This window comes from Cyanistes caeruleus, chromosome 5, assembly GCF_971803275.1.
Source record: "Cyanistes caeruleus chromosome 5, bCyaCae1.hap1.1, whole genome shotgun sequence".
Lineage (NCBI taxonomy): Eukaryota > Metazoa > Chordata > Aves > Passeriformes > Paridae > Cyanistes > Cyanistes caeruleus.
This window is the reverse complement of record NC_141705.1, coordinates 79,123,188-79,143,614: the sequence shown is the minus strand read 5'-3', so window position 1 is coordinate 79,143,614 and position 20,427 is coordinate 79,123,188. Positions and strand designations below refer to the sequence as shown.

The 20,427-nt window shown below is 38.2% G+C and overlaps 2 protein-coding genes across 43 annotated transcripts in view; one reads left to right on the top strand and one right to left on the bottom strand.

Moving 5' to 3' along the window:
- The window catches only part of RPL7L1 (ribosomal protein L7 like 1), a 142,204-nt gene that overhangs the window by 32,698 nt on the left and 89,079 nt on the right, over positions 1-20,427 (top strand). For 5 of the 19 annotated variants that reach the window (XM_086888193.1, XM_086888195.1, XM_086888183.1 and 2 more), the window contains exons 3-6: positions 6,037-6,065; positions 6,156-6,210; positions 6,560-6,618; positions 14,349-14,402. The gene's annotated coding sequence lies outside the window, so the exon portion shown is untranslated. Of the gene's footprint in view, positions 1-2,590; positions 2,690-6,036; positions 6,066-6,155; positions 6,211-6,559; positions 6,619-14,348; positions 14,403-20,427 lie in introns of all 19 variants that reach the window. The other 14 variants (XM_086888200.1, XM_086888204.1, XM_086888189.1 and 11 more) reach the window with 5 other exon arrangements.
- The window catches only part of PDE5A (phosphodiesterase 5A), a 103,640-nt gene that overhangs the window by 21,564 nt on the left and 61,649 nt on the right, over positions 1-20,427 (bottom strand). For all 24 annotated transcript variants that reach the window (XM_023926520.2, XM_023926522.2, XM_086888088.1 and 21 more), the window contains 7 exons: positions 12,656-13,238; positions 11,898-11,987; positions 5,505-5,576; positions 4,329-4,418; positions 2,978-3,115; positions 2,436-2,503; positions 340-448 (listed from right to left, as the gene is read on the bottom strand). In XM_023926520.2, the coding sequence (XP_023782288.1) occupies positions 340-448; positions 2,436-2,503; positions 2,978-3,115; positions 4,329-4,418; positions 5,505-5,576; positions 11,898-11,987; positions 12,656-13,238 (1,150 nt within the window). The remainder of the gene's footprint in view (positions 1-339; positions 449-2,435; positions 2,504-2,977; positions 3,116-4,328; positions 4,419-5,504; positions 5,577-11,897; positions 11,988-12,655; positions 13,239-20,427) is intronic.

Genomic DNA, 20,427 nt, shown 5'->3' with positions numbered 1-20,427 from the left:
TCCAGTATCTCTGTGGTCAGTCATCTACCACATCACCAGCTCACCCTTTGGGAGTTTTGCCTAACACTTCCCCAAGAAAACTGAAGTTGATCCATCTCCACTGCAGCAAAGAACTTGGATCTGTAACACTAATCTTGGCCAGAATGAGATGGGAAAGGAAAGGATTAAAGAGAAACTGAGAGCCTCCCAACACTCATTGTGCATTTGCACTATTTTAACTGGGGCCACCTTGACAGAAATAGTAAGGGGAAAGCAAAAAAGCTTTAAAAGTAAAACAGAAAAATATTTTCCATTTCTAATGGAATTTTTCAGTTTCAAACCTAAGCTTATTTTACTTACTGTCCATGGAAATCTTCTGTCTTTGCAGACATCTGGGATGTTGAGTGGCTCCATCGTGTTCTTGACATACTGAGCATACATGTAATTGATTTTGTTTGTGTCATAGTCCCTGAAGGATACAACATTATTATTATGTGCTTTGCATAAAAGTGAGTTATTTCATTATGCCAGGCAGATAATACCTTTCCCATATGAGAGAAAGATATATAGATACAACCAATAGATAAATAAGGGGAGTCAGAGTTCAAATCCTGCATCCTAATCCAGCTGTCATCACAAAACTGCAGCATGGATTGGTGGATGCTTTCCACCATTTCTTTAATGTTCAACAACATTAACACCGAACACCAAACTGAAGAAATAAACAATTCCCTACAGTTTACACGGATGAAAGATAAAGAATGAACAGCTGGGTTTATATGGAAATAAACAGAACTATTTGAAAACAAACTGCATTCACAAATCCAGTACTCCTGAAAAACCAATAATGGATGAAATTCACATATTAGTTCAAGAGACTGCAGCAGGTATCATTTGTGAATTTTCTGCTTCTAAGTTCATTTCAAATTTGTTCTAAAAGTAAAGGGACAATCAGTCACATGGAGGTTGTGTTACTGAAATAGAACTGTCTATTCCAAATCAGGACATAAAGTATCTGTACAGAATCAATCATCTCCACTTCTTTAGCCACAATTTATTTAAGGTATTTTAATCCTCTTAGACCCTTTGCCTGCCTTGGAGGAGGACCTATGTCCTACTTATAAACCTATACCCATCAAGCTCCTGTGGTTTCTCTCCAACATTTGACTTGACTTTCCTTATCCTCCCAGTCTAAGGATGTTCCATGGCCAGAGGAGAGGAATTACTCTTTCCTTATTTCACACATACAAGGCAATGCCCCACAATTCTGAAAAACAGTCTGATTTGGGGCTTGATTCAGTGTCCTTGATTGCATAACGAGGCTGAAACTTTTATATTATGTAAAGTAATAGTTCCCATCTAATCCATGTCATTATATTTCTGCTCTTGCCTGAAATTGTGCCCTTCAAGCATAGCAGAAGTTGTGACTGCAAGGGTTGAATCACAGTGCAGTCATTGGCATATAACTGTGTTTTCTCATGAACAAGAGTCTGATATGGCAACTAGACCTCCAAGATTCCTCTTCCCTATCAGGTATGAGAAACAAGTTTGTGGTGGCCCATGCAAGCAGCAAATAACATTTTGAGTCCATTAACCAGTCACCATCAAAGGGATAATGAGGAGGAAGGGTCCATTCTTAGAAAGCAGAAGAGGACTAAAGAGGAATTTTCATTTTCACCTGTGATCGGGCTGTTGTACCCCTGCACTTTCTGGCTGAACACTGTCTAAAACATGGCTCAACAGCTTTTAGTTGCTCAAGTCACACACTATGGACATCATTCTCATATATATGGAATTAAACTTGATGTAATAAATATTTACTGCAAAACAACATCAAAGGAGCTCAGAAAATCTGTTTTCTGCCTGCACAAAATATCTATAGTAGAGCATTTTATATACAACTGTGTCTCTTTCTGACGGTATTTGGATCAACTGTGTTTGATGACAGAGACAGTAATTGCCAAACTTCAATACAGAGGTTCAAGCTAACTTTGGGAACTATTTTATCTGGGTATTTTAATTCAGCTCCTTATCTCTTTCTTTTCCTCCCAGTTGAACTCATTAGTGGTTTCCCAAAGATGAGTGGGAGTTAGAACTTTAGGGCTCTAATCTTGATTTAGTTGGACATGTTCCTTGAGTCATCTTCCTTATCTATGAGATGAGGATAGTGATTAAAATAATTGATTAAAAGCATTATTTTGGTTATTATCTACTAATTTGCATATGTCTCCTCTACACCATAGTCCTCCACATAGACCATGACAGACTTTGAAATCAGTTTCAGAGCAGCTCCTCTGTACTTTTCCATAACTTAGCCTTGAAATCCAAATATGTTCTTAGACTGGCAAAGTGAAGAGATCAAGTCCTACTCTTGCTCTGCTCAGTGGGGTTTTTTAAGGCAAGAGAGCTGGTCAGTAGCCACTTCAGGATGAACAAGTCAGAATTAATTGGTTTACCTCTTCAGATTTTCAGCTGAATCCTCTAATTCCTCAGATTCCATGTGAAAGACACTAGAAAATGTATCCTGTAATATCAAGAGGATGTTTGAATACACAGGTGTATAAGGTTGTCATTATTTAGAACAGTATTACTCATTAAAACCTTGTTGCAGGTTGTTATCAAGACCTGTTCTGTACTAAAGGCAAGTGTAAGATTATTTAGCTTCATTCCACATCTGTCATCAAGCTGGATACTGGATCCTATCATAAAGGTATCTTTTGATACAACTTTAAATATCACTGTAGTGTCTTGAATCTCTATTCATGACCCAGAGAAGAAATGCCGGTATTTACAAGCCGTGCCAAAGTTATATGTCAGCACAGAACTGCTTTAATTCCACAAAGGCCAAAACCTCTCATGTTAACACCCAACCTGAGCAAATGCCATGAAAGAAAAGACAGAGAATGAAAAGACAACAGAACATATGAGAATGGAGGGAAGCTCACCCCACTCCCAGGGAATAAACAGTTCTGCCTTCAGACAAAATAAACATACTCACAGGACAGTCTTCATCCACTATGAAGATGGTACACCTCTGCACCTGCATGAAGGATATTATAGTGGCTGCTATCTTCTTCAGGATCACTTCCAAAGACTGCTGCTCTTCAAAAATGAGGCTGGCAAGGTCAAGAAGGACCTGAAGGAAAGGTCGTTTGTGAGGGTTTGACTAATTCATTTATGCAGTAATTATCGTTACTGATGAGTCTTCTCCTCTCCCCTGAATCAGGGAAGACAATGTTTATGTCTGTGACCAAAAGTAAGTTTTGGCTCTCACAGAATGCAAGGTAACAGTCAGTATTAGCCAATTTGACACTTTTTATGGAAGAATTAAATAGCATAGTAAGCTGTCTGATTCAGTTTTCTGTCAGAGAAGCAGAATAGATTTAGGCATTAAAAGGTCAAATGAAACCTGTGAAATCCAGACAACACAGTCACTTCTCCTTAGGAAACCCATTTTCCTATGGCTCAAGTGTGCATTCTCAAACCAGTGATATTTACACTTCTTAAGACTTCTGAACACAGTTATTGGTTGTAATTCTAACAGAACCTAATTAACTCATTTGGTGAAAACATCATTTAGTACAATCTGCTGTATTTCAAAGCTGCTGTTGAAGTACTTAGGTGCTCAGATATGCTCATACTTTTTTTTTTTCTCACAAGAAACATGAAGGCTGTTTAATAAACTATCCAAATTTGTACCAATTTACAAACACTGGTAGTCAGTTGGAAACTCAGATCTACAGGAAAACTTTAAAACAACTGCTGTCTAGTCTTTCTCTGAAACATTATCACATCATACAGGGCAGGCATATTCACCCATAAAGGCCTTTGCATTAATAACCCATCAGTTACAAAGTTGGCAGCAAAGCAGAGCTATGGCAATCTCAAGGGAATTCAGTTTTCCATTTGATCATTACTGAAAACACAGTTAGTGACTGTTACAGTGGTAATTGCCCAAAGGAACAGTCTGGATGCCCTCTGCTATTCCACAGGGATATTCCTGCCTGTAATTTCTGGAGTCTGACACTTCTGGTTTTTTAATACATCAAGTGAAACACAGGATAACTTCAGGCAATATCAAGTGTATTAACATGGAATGAATTTTCTGACGTACAGCTTTACCTGCTTCCCCCTAGACAGGCCATTTCTCACAGCCCGGGCTGGAACGTGCCCAGCCTCTTCCTGGCACAGCTTGTGAGGAGAGCTTTATCAGAAACACACAGCATTCAGTCACAGGGATTAAAAGCAGCCAAGGAATAACTATCATATCAGAAAGAGGAAGAGGAGGCGCTGATAACTTGCAAACCCTCCTAATTTCTGTGTCCCTGGGACAAACCTGTTGGCCGTACCTGATTGCGCCTGTTCTCGAGCAGAGACGTCTCGTACAGCTGAGCGTTGTGAAGAACAATCCCACAAAAGGCCAAATATGCTGCAAAATCCTGGAGGCAAATGAACATCAACATCTCACAGAGAAAACATCCCACAGCATCCAAACTCTATTCGAAGATAAGCTACTGCAATGTTTTGTTTTCACTCTCAAGTATTAATTGATATTTTGTTATTTTTGGCAACCACATGTTCAGAGTCTGGGTTTTTTCCAGCTCCTTGTAATTTCTTATTTCCTCAAGAATCCCTTCTTTTTTTAAGCTAAACTCTGAAGAACATTATCTTGGTATGAGTAGGGTTCATCTGAAAAGCAGCTTAGAGGGAAAAATAATTGTGCAACAATGCATATTTTATCTAGAAAAACTGACCACAGCAACTTGCCTTTCTGAGGGAATTCAATCCCTTGGGAAGTGAAAATAAAAATTTGCTAACATAGCAAATGCAAAATTTTTTTCCTCATTCTGGATGGGATTCATTCTGATAGCCTGCAGATAAGCAGCGTGCATTTTGTTTTAAGGGGGAAATTCTCAAAGAGAAAGGGTGAATTCTGGTTCTTTTATTTGTGATTGATAAGTCAACTTCAGCCTGAGCAGAGCCTGGCTTTTGCCCCACCTGTCTGAATGTGAAATCTGGAAAGTTCTGAAAAGCAACTGCACTGGGATAATAAGGAATCAATTCTGGCTGCTCTCCTGATTCCCTCATATATATTTTTCATAATTTGTCTAAAGCTTTTTCCTGCAAATGCTATATCCTGAAAAGTGACATGGTGTTGAAAAGAGAATCACGCCGCAAATTTTAATATTCAAATTATGTTTGTTGGGTTTGCCAGGAGAGATAGAACCAATTAATTAAAAACTATGTCCATTGAAAGTTATGAAAGGGTTTTACAATGCATTCCAGTAGAGTAAGCCTGTGCTTTAGAGATATATGACATGGTGATCCTGAAATGAAATTATTTCACATCCACATTTCTCATGGCCTCAAAGAAAGAAAGCTGCAATATTGCCAGTAATGTTTACTTTCTCAGAGATGTTTAATTTTCAATAACTTGAAAATTTTTGAGCAGCAGGAAAATGAAAAATGTATCTATCCCCCTTCCCTTATGAAAAGCAAAGAGACAAACATCCAGCTTTTTATACCTTTTCGTCCTGTTCAGTGAAAGTGCCGCCAATTCCGGATTTCTTGTTGATTGCTTGAGCCACACCAACAACCTGGGTATTCAAAATGGAGAAATGAGTTAATTTTTAGGAGTTTGGATTCCATTGCTAGACTTATTTATATAAGTCAATATATAAATATATAATATAATAATCTATAATTTATATAAGATAATAAATTATCATTACAGGTATTCACTTGGTTGACTATGAAATCAAATGGTTAATATAATAAATGTTTTTCTCTCTCTCATGCATAAACATTTCCTAGATTACAGGATTTGAAGACTTTAGCCTTTCCCTAATATAATTCTGTATTTCCATTCCTTTTGAGACAAAGTATTATTAATCTGACAAAGTATAATGCAAAGCTTTTAGATATTTTCAGATTTTTTTAGCATTATTACAAAAACTGATAGAAAAAGCTGCAAAGAGCTTCTTTTGTTTGAAGTGTACTTAGTGTAAAACCAATGCAAAAGGCTAATGGGGGTTTTTTTTCATCTTGCTTTTTTAGGAAAAACATTATCAGAGGAAAACTCTGTGGTGAGCATGTTTAAAGAGGTGTATTTAACCATTCATGGTCAAGTTGTAACTGCTAAACTGATGGAAGACATGTGGTTTTATTTTTGTAAGGGAGAAGAAGGCGATTTACTGTCTCTCAGCCCAGCATTCCCAAAATACTGATGCTGTAAGTAAGGCCATTGTTCTTTGACATGAATTGCTGCCAACTGGTGGCTCAAAAATGTCTGAAATAAAGCTCAACTGTCAGCTCCATTCCATACAACCATATTTTTCCCACAGTCAACCTCTTACTTACTTCAGTGAGGAGTATTTCTCATCCAGTGGACTTCCTTTCTGTAATAACAATGTACCACCAAGCCTATATGCTTCTCTGGCAGACTTTGAATGAAAGCAAATCCCTTAACCAGTTAATATATGCTTTTATGTTAACCTACATGTGCAGAGGTTGATGCTTAGACCTCTTCTCATGCCACTGTCCTCCCTGGGTGCTGATTTAATTATTTTTTTTTCCCCAGTTTTGATCCAGCATGAGCTAAGACATCTTTAATGAGGCCAGAGGCTTTTCACCCAAAAGGTGAGTGCTTTCATGTTGCTTGTTTAAATACATCCCCCCCATGAAAGGAAAGTCTGCAGTGCTTAAAAAGAAGCTATAAGAAAACAGTAAAAGGATCATATGAATACAGGAAAAAAAAAAAAAAAAGACTATTTAGGCTCCTTTCATCAGCACTCCAGGTCTCAGATACATGAACAAAGGCAGGTGTTCCAAGAGCAATGGTCAGTTTTAGATGTTTGGTAAGGTCTTTCAGTAAAGAATTTTAACTGAAGGGGAAAGAAATAATGAGAAGAATAAACCTGCAAAAATTTCATGTTAAATTGATTAGGATAAAAAATTTTGTGCAAATGCAAACCTTCCTCTTTTTAGTTGCTGTTTCAGTGGCATGCTAAGCTTCCAGACAACTTTATGTTGTGCCCATTTCTTTTTCATACAAAACGAACAGTTTTAAAATTAAACTGGTCCAAATTCTGGCTTCATTTTTATCAGCTTAAATTTCAGTGCGCTTCTCAGAATTCCATAGAATATGGTGCAGACAGTAATGAGAAAAACTTCAGACAGGCATTTTTTTAGCTATTGGAATCTTGCCTGCCACCAGGTAATTAGGAGAAGATGTAAGAAACCTGAGAGGATCTGCTCCTGTTACTAAAGTAATTATGTAATTAGGACAAAAGTCAATCATGTGGTAGCACTTGGGGCCGTGGAGAACATATGCCTGCATTTTAGAGAATACCAAGCAAAGTATGAAACCCAAATCCTCATTTTTAAAATTTATTCTAAACAAATTACAAATAGCAATAGGCAAAGTCTGTGATCTCCAGCTGGGAGTTAATGTTTGCACCAGCAGAAAAACTGAATCAAAAGGCCAACTGCTCTGGGCTCAGCTACACAGAGAGCTAAAAAAGCTCAAGATTACTCTGGACTGAAGAAAACCAAGGCTGAGAGAAAGACTGAAGTAATTGGGATCTGCTTATGCTTAGACACCCGTGATTTTATGGCCTGATCACTGAAGTAAGCAGTGTACTGTGGAGTGCTACAAGCTCCTTTTCCTGAGCTTTCCTCCAATTTGGACTAGGCAGGTGGAGTTCTAGAACACAGTATTATCTAGAGGAATCCTGCTGTTCCCAACAAGAGCCTTCTCCCAGGTTTGCTCTATTCAAAGAGCCTAAGGGGTGAGCAGAAGGAAATTCCCCTTGGATCAGAAACCAAGTACTTTGCTATTTTCTGTTCAGATCACATAATACACACATAGACCATAGAAACAAAAAGCTATTTTCATGATGGAATTTTCCCCTTACTTTCAGTCCCAAGGAAGGACAAACCTTCCATCAGTTGCTGATTCAATACACACACGTGTTTCACCACATCTAAACACAGCTTTCCTGATTGCATTCTTGCTGGTAACACAGGTGATCTTCCAATGCTCCACTTGTTCTCTAACCTTTCTTTTCTAGCTGTGCTACTTTTCTAATTTAATAAATCCTGATCCACATTACAAGGAGAGATTTCTTCTAATTATCAGAGAACTTCATTTCTACTGTTTTCTTGCAATAGCTGAGTCCTGCCTCTAAAAGTAGCTGGCTACCTTGAGTACCCAGTAGGTGACAACTGATAGACTTCATTGCTGATGACTCTGCTCTGGAAATTATATGGATGGTTTCCTGCTGCAATTTTTTGCACATTAAAATTACAGGCCTAACTCTGTGAAAGCTGTTCCAGCTCTACAGGCAGCTGGTGCCTTTTTCAGTAGGCTCTTACTTCAGCTGACTTCTGATGTAATTAATTTTGCTTCTTAAGGAGATAGCTTTTTTTATTTATTTTGCTGGCACCTGAAGGAAAATTGCATTAAAGCCAAAGAATAGTAACAGAAAATGGGAAAATGGACATTTTTGATAAGAGAACATACCCACATCGGAAGACAAAGTGGTATTGACCTTACTTTGCTCTTCTGGTCTTGTGTAGAGGTTGGATTCAAGCTTATAAAATTATCCTGCAGTGACAGAACTGTATTTACAGACTTTCATTTTGTATCAACAGAAATTTCACATCCCTTTCTATCATTCATGCCTCCACGCTTTGCAGCAGTCTATCTACTATACTGTGTCTCAGCATAAGCTGAAAATCCATCCAAAAAGCAAATTACTGTCCTCCATAATCCTGCAGCAAGACTGCTGCCAGAACTGAGTTTGTTTCAAGTGAGCTTGGCCAGACTGCTCTGTCCTGCAATGATTGGGATGTATGATATCTGAAGAGTTCATTGGGGGAGAAAATAACTACAGGTGACATGCCCAGTCCCATTTTATTTGATCAAATTCAACGGAGGATTTTCAAAGGCTGTTATAAGTAGTAGCACCCCTGATTTGTTGGGAGGAGCCTCCCAGTGACAGGAGATAGGGCCCAGTAAACAACAAACCAAACAACTGAGTGAGCATTGCCAGAAAAAAAACACAAAACAACATTTCCCTAGCCGATTACTAGGAAATTCCATCTTCCATGCTCACAGCTTGAGAGAAACATCTCAGTTAATTCAGCTAAAAGCTCCATATGAGAAAATCCTACAGATTTTAGTAGAAATTAAACTGAGATTGACTTTTATGAAAACTACTATGCCCAGCTCAAAGAAAAAATAAATAGCAGCAATAACAGAAAAATTGTGTCACTCCTGGAGATGATGTATGGTAGCTTTGGTGGGTCTGTGCTTCAGAGACCATCCATTCTCCAGGTATTCCAAACCTGCTGGAGAGCTGTTCTCAGTCTTCCATCAGCTCTGGAGAACTCCACAAGTTGTTTTAAGCTGAGGAATAGAGTAAGGATGTCTATTCCCTATCCAGTCCTGTCAAAGTGACTGTTTGTTTACAAGTGTCTAAAAAACCATGCCAAAGGTAAAGTTGTCTTACTGCACTGCACTGAGTCTCATTGTTACTAATTCCTGGGTCCTTTCCATGAGCTCTTCTGTGAATCAAATCGTTTTCATTTATGGAATTTCTTACTAGCTGTTATTTTTAAATGAGACTTTGGTTTCTCACACTCCTGATGGAAATATAGGCAAATGTGAAAAACATCTACTGGAAAAATCTCCGTACTTCAGCAGGCCCAGAGGATTTAGTAATCAGCATGAGATTTTCTTCCTCTCAATTACTGACTCTTTTGTTTTAAAAAAAATACCACTAATATTAAACAAACAAACAGAAAGCCCCAGTTGCTCCTCTTTCTCAGTGTTTATTTTTTGGATGCCTTCCAGAATCATCTTTTGACTGCAATTGCTGACATCCTGGGCTAAGGCAGCATTCACATGCATCAATATTTCTAGAGGGGCTTTGGGGATTTTTAAAAGGTTTCCTTTTGTTTTAACAGGGAGGAGCCAGTATTCTGGTTTGGTTGTTTGGGGGATTTTTAAACAGAAAAAGCAGCAGAATGGAAAATTAAGGACTGACTCACTGACTCCAACATCTCTCCAAGAAACATGTCAGTCATTTGTTACAGAAAGGATGAGAGAAACCTTCTGGTAGAGAATGTAAAACTCTGAAAAAAAATTAGGAACTGCCATCCTTTCCTGTAAGAAATCTTACAGTTTGACACCTTCAAATTATTGCCTATGAGTGTAACACTCCTCAAACTTCAGGTTGGCTGCACTTGTCAAAATAAATTCCTGCTTCATTTCCACTTGCTGATGCACTCAGGAGGAGGAAGCTGGCTGAAGACACGGCCCATTGCAGGTTTATTCAGCCCTTTAGTCATGGTGGACTGGACAAACAGACTGCAGCTCTTATTCCTTCCTCACCCACCACTGGCACCTGGTGAGAAGTGAGCACTTCCACACTCCCCAGCCAGCAGGGCTTTGTAGCTCATTTCTGTGCCCATAGCATCTTTTTCCATTTGACAAAAAGAAAATGGCATGGCTTGGGTGAAACCGGAAGCCTTGCATCAGCCTGACATGGACCACTGATCCCTGACAGTTCTTCACATGGCATCTGCTTCGCTCATCTGCTGGCCCAGGGCCAGCAGTGGCTGCTGCCAGGTGGAAAGAGGAAGACTTTTAAGAAGGAGTGGGAGTAGGAAGGATCAAGTGCTGTCCTTGGAAGAATGGAACAAAATAATTTAAGCTGAAATTTGCAGTATGTGAGGAAAGGAAATACTGGCTGATCATCTGGGTCAGCTACAATAAGAGTCAATAAACAAGTTAATGCAGAAGTTTAATTCATTTAATAAAAAAAAAAAAAGATTCAGTGCAGCAGAAGTCAAGATGACACTCTCCAAGAGGAGTGAAAGATGGAAGAGCAGAAAAAAGAAGGTATGATGTCTTCAAATCAATCTTGGCAACGTTTCTTTTTGGGAGCTTGAGCTTTCTGGAAGCAAACTATAAATGCTCTGAAAAATAAATGAATTCCAGGAGAACAAAATCTCCATTTCAAAGCTCTGACACACTGTGTGGAGAGCCTTACCTTTTATGAGTATTCTAAAACCAGTGATGTGGCTGAAGGCCACTACAGTCAGGATCAAAGAAAACCCAGCCATACTTTCCTTACTCCCTAAATCAAAGAGTTCATCTCATCTTTCCCCCTTTCCCCCCTTGCATTGGATTGCATGGACTTCATTGAATTCACTCTTCAAATACTCAGGGCAAGAAGGTGTTGTTAGCTCATAATAATAATTTTCCCTACTGCAATAGCATGAGACAGGATGAGAGAGCTCCCATGAGAAGCAGCATGAACAGGAAATACGGACAAGAGTTCAGTGAGCAGCTTCACACTGTTTCAAATTAGGAGTGATTTAAGTTATGACTCGAGGATGACTTGTCTGAATCACATTGACACTGTGTGTTTTCAGTGCCTGGCACTTAGCTCATAAGTAATAAATTAGGAACCATGTTGAGTTAAGGGAGTGTAAAAATAATCAGGTTTTTAGACAATGATAAAACCCAGTTTGTGCCCTCTGAATGAAGCAATATAGATACAAGCTAAGCTGAAGTACAGTAACTTAATCACAATTTGAGATAGACCAGTAAGTCTGCAGAGAACTTTAATGCTGACAGATACTGAGTACAGGAAGCAGGAACAGCACTTCTGGAGTTAAATACATATATTCTACTGCTACATTTGGGATTAAACTCTTCCTGACAGTTCTCTTTGGCTTACATTACCCAGCTAGATAAGATAAAATTACAGTCTAAACAAACATAAACAGTCCTGCTAAAAAAAAAAAAAGAAAAAAGATGGTTGGTAGATGATGACTGCCAGCTAATGAAAGTTTAAAGCATACACGTGACTGAAAAGTGAAGTGATCCCAAGATTGGAGCTTACCTCTTCCCTGTGATTCTTTATTGGCATACAGAGAATGCTCTGAGTCTTATACCCTGTGATCTGGTCAACTTCTGCATTGAATCTTGGATCCTGATACAAGAAAAAAATGTAATCAGTTCTTTTTCTTTCTTGGTTTATAGATTTAAAAAAAAATAATATTTTATTTGACTGTTACCCAGGATAAGAAAGGTTTCATTACCTGCCAATAACTATATAAAGTTGTTACTACCAGTGTGTTAACAACAGAAAAGCATTTGTGTGGAACATGAGTGCCAATAGATTAAGACCACTGCTATAAAACCAAAAAACCCAAACCCTAGGAGAAGCTTTTATTTTGAGCCTAGACCATCATTGTAATAAATATGCTCATGGATTAACCACACCTAGTTTACCTTTTATCATCATGAAGAAATTACAGAAATAAACTAAAAGATCTGCGCCCACAGAGGAACACAGTTTCATAAAAGTGGTTAGTGGTTTTGTTTTCATCAGAGATTGCTCATTTCATTTATTCACCTCAGTACTGAACTCTGTATAATCACCTCAATAGAGCTCTGATTTTTTTTAGCCCTAGCTTCACGTTTCTGTATGCACTCGTATCTACAATACATGCATTACAACCAAAACCACGGTGTAGAGTTTGCATCTTGACCGCTTTAAGTCAATACAGCACCAAATACAGGCACTAAAATGGCAACATTCCAGCACGTGGTGGCTTCTTTTTCAAGAATTGCTGAAGATAAATTTCCTTGGCTTACCTCATAGGCATTCTTGATGTTGAGAGGCTGCCCTATGGCTGCCACGTGACCCACAATGCCCTTGTTCCACTCCAGGCGAATGCAGTTGTTGGAAGCTTCTTCCAGGGTGGATCCTTCTGCCACGTCAAACAGCCTGCTCACGAGAAACTTCTCATTGGAGCTGTCCTCACACACCAGGAACAGGGAATAGCGATCGGCTGCGATCAGCTCGTGGATGTGTAGGAAGATCTTATGGCAAAGCGCTGTGACATCCAAGTGACTAGAAATATCTTTCACAAGTTCTAATAGTCTCGAGCACTGATCCCCTGCACTGGTCTCAATCCTTGGAGATTGCAGAGGCATCTGTTCCTTCTTGTCAGAGCCAGAGAGGAAGCTCACTGCTCCTACCGAGTCCTTGACAAAAATAGGCCTTAAGGGCCTGTCAAATTCAGAAGCGGAGATTTTCCTCGCTGGTGTCCCAGAGTTGGTGGTCTCGGCACAGGCAGGCTGGTGACAGGCACAGGCTTCGCTCTGGGACTTGGTTCCCTCCTTGCAGACTGGGATGGTGTGAACTCTCTCAGCAAACCATGCATTAACCATTTCTCTATAAAACAAAACCAAAAATACAAGGAATGACGTGAATTGAAAATCCTCTAGCTGACACTGTGAAAGGATAACTAAACCTTTTCAAACAGAGGACACTGATGCACCTTTAGACTCCTCTGTATCAATATTCTCCAATTTTATGCACCACTTAGCCCACATTAAGCAGTAACATTTTTTGCCCTATGAAAAAAAACCAACAAACTATTTTTGCCTAGAGGAAATACCTGAATAGGGCAGAGGAGGACCACTTATGCTGTGGCTTTCAGAGTACAGATCAGAAATTTGCACCACCATTTTTTGACTGAAAAGTTCCAGTCCTTTCTACTCCTAAGATTTGGATTTCTATATAAGACATATATAGATATATTCATTTCAAGACAAAATTTTCTGTTTCTAACCTCTAAAAAGATAAATTCTCTGTCAATCTCCTACAGCCCCTCCTGTTTTTCTGTTGCCAATATACTGTTTTTGAGTTAGCTTCCCCTACCCTTCCAAGTTAATATAAAATGCTGGTTGGACTCAAAGCATAAAAGTTTTACTTAAAAGCCATTAAATAAACATGCATATTACTAATTCAACCCCCTTCAAAATAAGAACAGACTGTTTTCATGCATCTCTCCTATTTCCTTTCCTTGTAGATGACACTCATTGTCCAACTCAACCCTAAAACTGTCTTTTTAAGACCTCATCACTAATCAAAAAATGGCATTCATATCTAGTTTTCAACTATGCTTCTCAAATTAACTTTGCATTAAGAAGCCAATCCTAATAATGTCCTCACTAAATACAGCACATCAGTACAACATAAGCACACTTTTTTTATCACTATAATATTTTCTTGTCCAAAATTGGAGGAGTTTTTGTTTCAGTTTCTTTTTGTCTTTTGCTTGGTTGGATTCTTTTTTTAAGTACAGGGCTTTTTATTTCATTTGTTCAGTGTTGAGGATTCCTCACAGCACATGCCCTCCCCTCAGAAAAAATGGATTTTTTCTGTATTACATAACATAACGAGCCTAGGAACAGCAAAAATCCTATTAACAAGTCTGATCTTTTGGAAACCTTTCATGGTGGTCATGTTTTAAATTTGGGATATTTTTTATTTGCTCAGCAGACCACAGGAATTCTGAGAGTGAAGCTGAATGAAGCCATGGAACTGAGTCAGGTTAGTCAGCCGCTGATCAGTTACACGCATCGGTGTACGTTACACATGAAAAGCACTGTACAACAGTCTTATTTTCCTTACAGCACACCTTGATCTTTGCTGTAGGATGCAATACTGCAAGCACAATTAACCCTTAACTCAAAGCAAAGAGATCAATTAAAACCTAAAGTCCAACAGTCCAGCAATGCTATTTGTAATAGCAAGCCACAAAAGCAAAGTCATTTGACTTCTTTTAGGAAGGCTTGAAAGAGATTTTTTGATCACATATCATTTAGAGACCTCAACAGCAGGCAAACATGCTGTAAAAAAAATGAATTATTAGAAACCAATGATCCTCCTTTATTAAAGCAGTGATACCTATTTTTTGCGCAGTAACCTCATCCAAGTGTTTCTTGAAGTGAAGCAAAGAACAATGAACATATTATTAGAAATTTGACTTTATTACTTTCAAGTACTTAAACAGGATAAACATTAAATGGGGGAGGTATGACCATTTATTACTGCAATGAATAATATGATTTGCATAGAACAGTGTCACATTTGCAAAAGCTGTTTCACTGAGAGTCAAAATAAGAAGCTAGCATTTGGTAACACTTGGAATTTTCATTTAATCGACCGAATGAGAAAAAATAAAAATTTTCAATGACCAAAAATATCCTTAAGAAAATTAAAAAGCTAAAGGTACAAAAAACTTTATGTAAATGTAGTACAACCTCTAAAATCGATGCTGCTAACTCTTGTTAGCAAATGTGTTATATGGGGGTCCTTTTTGTTTTACTCTGATCTCTTCATAATAAAAAATTATGAAATTAGAAATTTTAGCTTCTCCATAACAAAACTATCATCTAGCACTAAGGCTGCAGAAAAACCTGCAAATGCTGGCTGGAGGCATTTAAGCCTCAGACACAAGAAGGTAGGTATAGAAAAACTGATAGTTTTAAAGAAGATTGGTGATTTGACCCAATTCATGTGTGTGCTGACTTTGTTTCTGAGCACTGAGGACTGGCATTAATGGAAGGTAAGACTGAAAAGTAGCAGTAATAACATAGTACCAGATGGAGGGTGTTCTCCAACGACTGATGAGGCTCAAAAACCATGTAATTGAAAATGCACATGTTTGAAGGCATGTTTGGAAGTGAACCTGTGCTTTTGTTGGGTGACAGAAATTTGCAGAACAATCTGATTCACTGCTTAATTAGTCCTGAGGAAAGGAGTAAATATAAAAAGCTATCAATTCTCCTGATTTACACTGAATTTACATGCGTGGATGTGTTGGTACAAGACACAAGGCAGAGAAAGAATCTGAAATTACCCTTCATGCATAAAGAAAAAGCTACAGCAGAAATCTGATTTATCAGTAGAAACCTGTCATTTTATTTATTCTGCCGCGTCGTGTTACCATTTCCCCAGGCCTTAATGGTATAGCAATAGCAATCAGTAAGAACAATGTCCTCTGAATGCTAATACCTGTTCTCAAGCTGTGGCCATGAGATTACTAATTTTTTTTTACCCTCTTGCCTTTTTACTGTGTAAAATAAGCATGCGTTTCTTATGGAGTTTATTGAGTGATGTAGAACACAGCTGTAAAACCTTTCACATGAAAGGAATTATGTTTAACAAGAACTGACTACTTGTTGGGTATCAATGCTGTTTATAAAGCACTTAAACATGGAACAGAATGATATGTGGAGCTGCATAATTATGAGTAACATATTCCTGTCCTTTAATTTCTCTTGGGTGATGGTTCAATAATTTGCCAACAGTGCGTGGTTCTCAGAAAACTCTTTAGATTAACAACAACTAATCCTTAACTAAATTGGGTAAAGCATGGTTTTCAAATTCAAGCCTTTTAAGCATTTTACTTTGGGCAACAGGAAAGCCATTCAAATTCAACTGGAAAAAGAACAGTGTTCAGTGACCTTTACGAAATGCCTCTTCTAACAAGGAAACTATTTAGCTCCTTTTACTTGCCCAGTTACACACACGGGTGGAAGAACCAGCATTTCGCATGAGCTGACGTATTCTAACGCTATTTAAAATCTCTCAGTGTCTTGACATGCGTTCTCTTGTTGACACTCAGTCCTATTTAACAATGCATGACAAGAAGGGTATTATGACTAACACAAGTACTCTCAGAGCACAGAATTAGCTCAGCAGTTATCTGACACCAGACACATCCTGAGCCACGAGTGAAGCTCCTGGAAATCAGCAACGAGTGCCATGTACAATTAAGAAGTCATTTTGAAAGGCCTGCAGGAAGAAGCCAACACTTGCGACTATTCATATGAACAGACTTCAGTTAGCATTGGAATTGTCAAGAGCTGATTGTAAGGACAAAACCCTGGCTGTAGTATAGAAGTTGCAGGAGCAGATACTGATCCATAGTGATCCATGCAGACAAACTCAATGCGGTGTCTATCCCACCACGGCAATCACCATGAGTTGAGGAGTTACAGCACCCAATATTCCTCATGACCAGGATGCATCTTTGCTGCACTATGATCCTTTAATACGAACCTTCACTCAAGAAATATGTAATTTATCCCAGAGCTCACGAACAGCAACAGTAGAATATGAAGTTACTATTTTTTAGTCACTCCCATCAGCCAAATCCAATCTTTCCTCTATAAAACATGACAGTAGTGACTGCTGAATTTGGCTGGTGACTTCATCAGCAGATGACAAAACTGGAAAGGAATTTTGAGATGATAGTGCTAAGAAGGGGATAAAAATGCAATGGCAGGCAAAACATTGAAGAAAAAAAACCAGAAAATATGGTGTGATCCTCCCCTCTATCACTGCTTATATACAAGCACACGTAATCTGCAGTACCAGAGACCTTGTGAGCTTCAGAGGAATTAAAACCCTTTGGCCCCGATTTGTTAAATGCTGCACAGAAAGTAGACCTGCCCCCAGAGCAAGAAGTTTTTGGTATAAATTGGCAATAAAAATAGAAAATCGATGTTTGAGAAAATGCAGGGACAAGGAAGCAACATGCCTTGAGCCAGGTCATGCAGGAGGGCACATGTAGAGCTGAAGAGACTCTTCCTGTATTTCCTGGGCTATGTGCATCAAACCATACTGACACAACACTAATTTCTATGCTACTCATACACTGGGAATATTAAATAATTCATTGTACCCATCTTTGCTTCATTGTGATTATCTTCAAAGCACACAGCAGACTTCTCAAAAAAAAAACAAACACAAAACCCAACCCAGTGAAGGTGTTTAAGTATTAAAAGCCAGGTTGTGATTGTCTTGCTTACATACAGCCACACTACCTGTGTAAGAACACACCAAGGGGATCATTGAGCACAACTGCTTGGCACCTTTGGAGAAAATATACAAAAACCAGAATGCAGAGGTAACACTGAGATGCAGCAATGACAGTAAAAACTGCACGTTACTTGCCTGACACAAAGAATGCGTAACGCTTGCAGTTTTGTAAAACAGAACACAGTAATGAGTAGTTTTCAGTGAAACAGCAAATAATTCCCTGTTTTCTCTGTTACTCACAAACCGTTCATAAATACCACGTGTAAGATTTTAGTAGTTGCATGGACTGTTCTGCTAATTTTTCATTCCAGCTAGCAGTTATTGGTAACACACTTCAGGAGAGGGATTACAAACTTGCCTACTAGAGAATGCCAGCTTACAGTGTCTGAATTCCTGTAGCCTAATCCTGTCGATGTTGAAACCAACAATATTTCAAGCTAAACTTTGGAACTGTTTTCTCAATTCCTTTCCATAAAATAACCACTAGATGTCTTCAAATTTCTCTCCAGCATCTTGACATAATTTAGACACAAAAATCATTTAAAGCATTAGCAAAAACTCCAAAACTATTTGGTTTCATCATAGGAGTTTTAAATGCAAAGCCACCTGGATATTATAATTGCCTTCCCATTTTCTAATACTTCCTATATCACAATCACATTCTAAGTGGTTTTGTCTCTTTTCTAGCAATGGAAAGATTTAAATAAATTGTATAAGGCCTCATTAGATGGAAACAGTAAACTGACTGTAAAAGAAGTGTTTTCAAACTGACTACAAGAGTAGATTGATAAAAACAATTGATGTTTTTTCCTTAAACCCTTCCCAATTATAGTTAGTGGACATGCCACTTCTCACAGTAGTAGGCAAGCAACTCTGGAATATGAAGTACAACAGTGCCAGTTTTTCAGCACAATTCGGTCAAACATATTAGCATGCATTTAGCTTTAAATATTTCAATTGGCAGAAATTACTTCTGTTTGAATACAGTTCTTAATTTAGAATGCTAATTCTTGATTCAAACCATGCTCATGAGACTGAAATAACTTTATAGAATGATGAAATTTTCATCTTGTCTGAATGCTCTTTTTTTAAATAGAAGGCAGAGATTGCTTTATTAGCAAAAGTATTCAGATTGGGAAACTAACACTGTCAGCTATTCTTGGCTATTTTCAACTTTTGTTTAATAACCTAACTTCAAGCTTCACTTTTTACAAGAAAGCTTTCTTCCACAGAACAGACTTTCTACTTGCACTATAAAGAAAGACAGAATAAATCCCCAGGGATTCAAGTTCAAATTCTAAAACCTGACCTTTATTTCTCCTCCCTATGTTTGCTTCTTGCTCCGAACTCAAAAAAAGAAAAAATTAAAAATAACTAGGTACCAAATAATTTTTTTGGGGAAAGCAGTAGGATAATACCAGTAATTTCAGTGAAATGTGGATTAAAAGTTAAATTCCCACCTGCTTGGAGATCTCATGTAAATCTTCGGCGGTATTTCATTTCCACCTGAATCCCTAAACCAGGGGTTAGGTATGACTGAAGTGCTACAGAGGCTTTGGCTCTGCCTGCTGGGGTGAGTTATCCATAATACACAGATAAGTGGAAAAAAATATGTATCTTTTACTAAGAAAATATATTTTGTGGTGATATTTTCAGTGCCAATGTGAAATTACAACCATTGTGTTATCCACGAGGGCATCTTTTCTGGCACTTTGCAAATAGCTCCTTTTGTATTTAATGCCCTTTTTAAAATATGGTTTTCTTCAAGTCAACCACATCAAAGAGAAAGCATTCCATATAAATTTATGTATGTTTCTTTTCCAGTAAGGAAAAGAAATACTTCTATACTGTGTTTTTAGTAATTATATTTTTACCACAACAAAACAAAAAAGCTTTAGTGGTGAAAATGAAAACAGGCAGTAGCATCTTAGTTCAAGTTAAGAATGTACTGCCTGAATCCTCCTCACATGAGGATTCTTCAGCAGATAGCCAATACAGAACCTTCAGATCCTTTATAACTTAGAAATCAAAGAAAGGTGTCAGACTTTCTTGAGTCTCCTGCAGAGGCAATGTATCCCTCAGCTCCTCTTCTCTCCCCAGCTGCCAGGAATTTGACCCTGTTCTCTAAAGTCTCCCCATCTACAGCCAAAAAAACACCCAGCAATGGAAATGAGATTTCAGTGCCTATTGGCATTATCAAAACTACGGTAGTATGGTAATAGTTACCCTGAAACAGGAGGAGGCAAGAAGGGATGTTAACTGTCAGAGTGGTTCCCTCCATCTTATTTTCCACCAATTGTATGAGGTTTACCAGTGTATTTAATTTATGTATTCTGCACACCCATTTGATTCTTTGTCTCATAGGGCAAGCAGAACCGAGTGAAAACACATTCTCCTTGTAGCTACTCTCAGTTTCTGCTGACTAGTTCATCTCCATACCAAAGATTCTGTGTAGGAGTTCAGTTTAGAGCTTTGGGGGAATTTAAGATGTAAATAGCTAGAAAGTGGTTTCTTATCATTTCTCAAACGACAATTTCTTCAGTCTAAAATAATTGCTGTTTTAGAGATTGTTTCCAAAATACTCCAGCACTCATCTCACTTTGCACTCACCTCACTGTATTTCCAACAACAAATGCCACAAGTCAATAACATTTGCAACTTGATGAACACAGGTAACATTCCTCACCTTCCTGAATGCTTTTTGAATCAGTAGTTAAAAAATATTTTAGGCTCACCTTAAAACTTT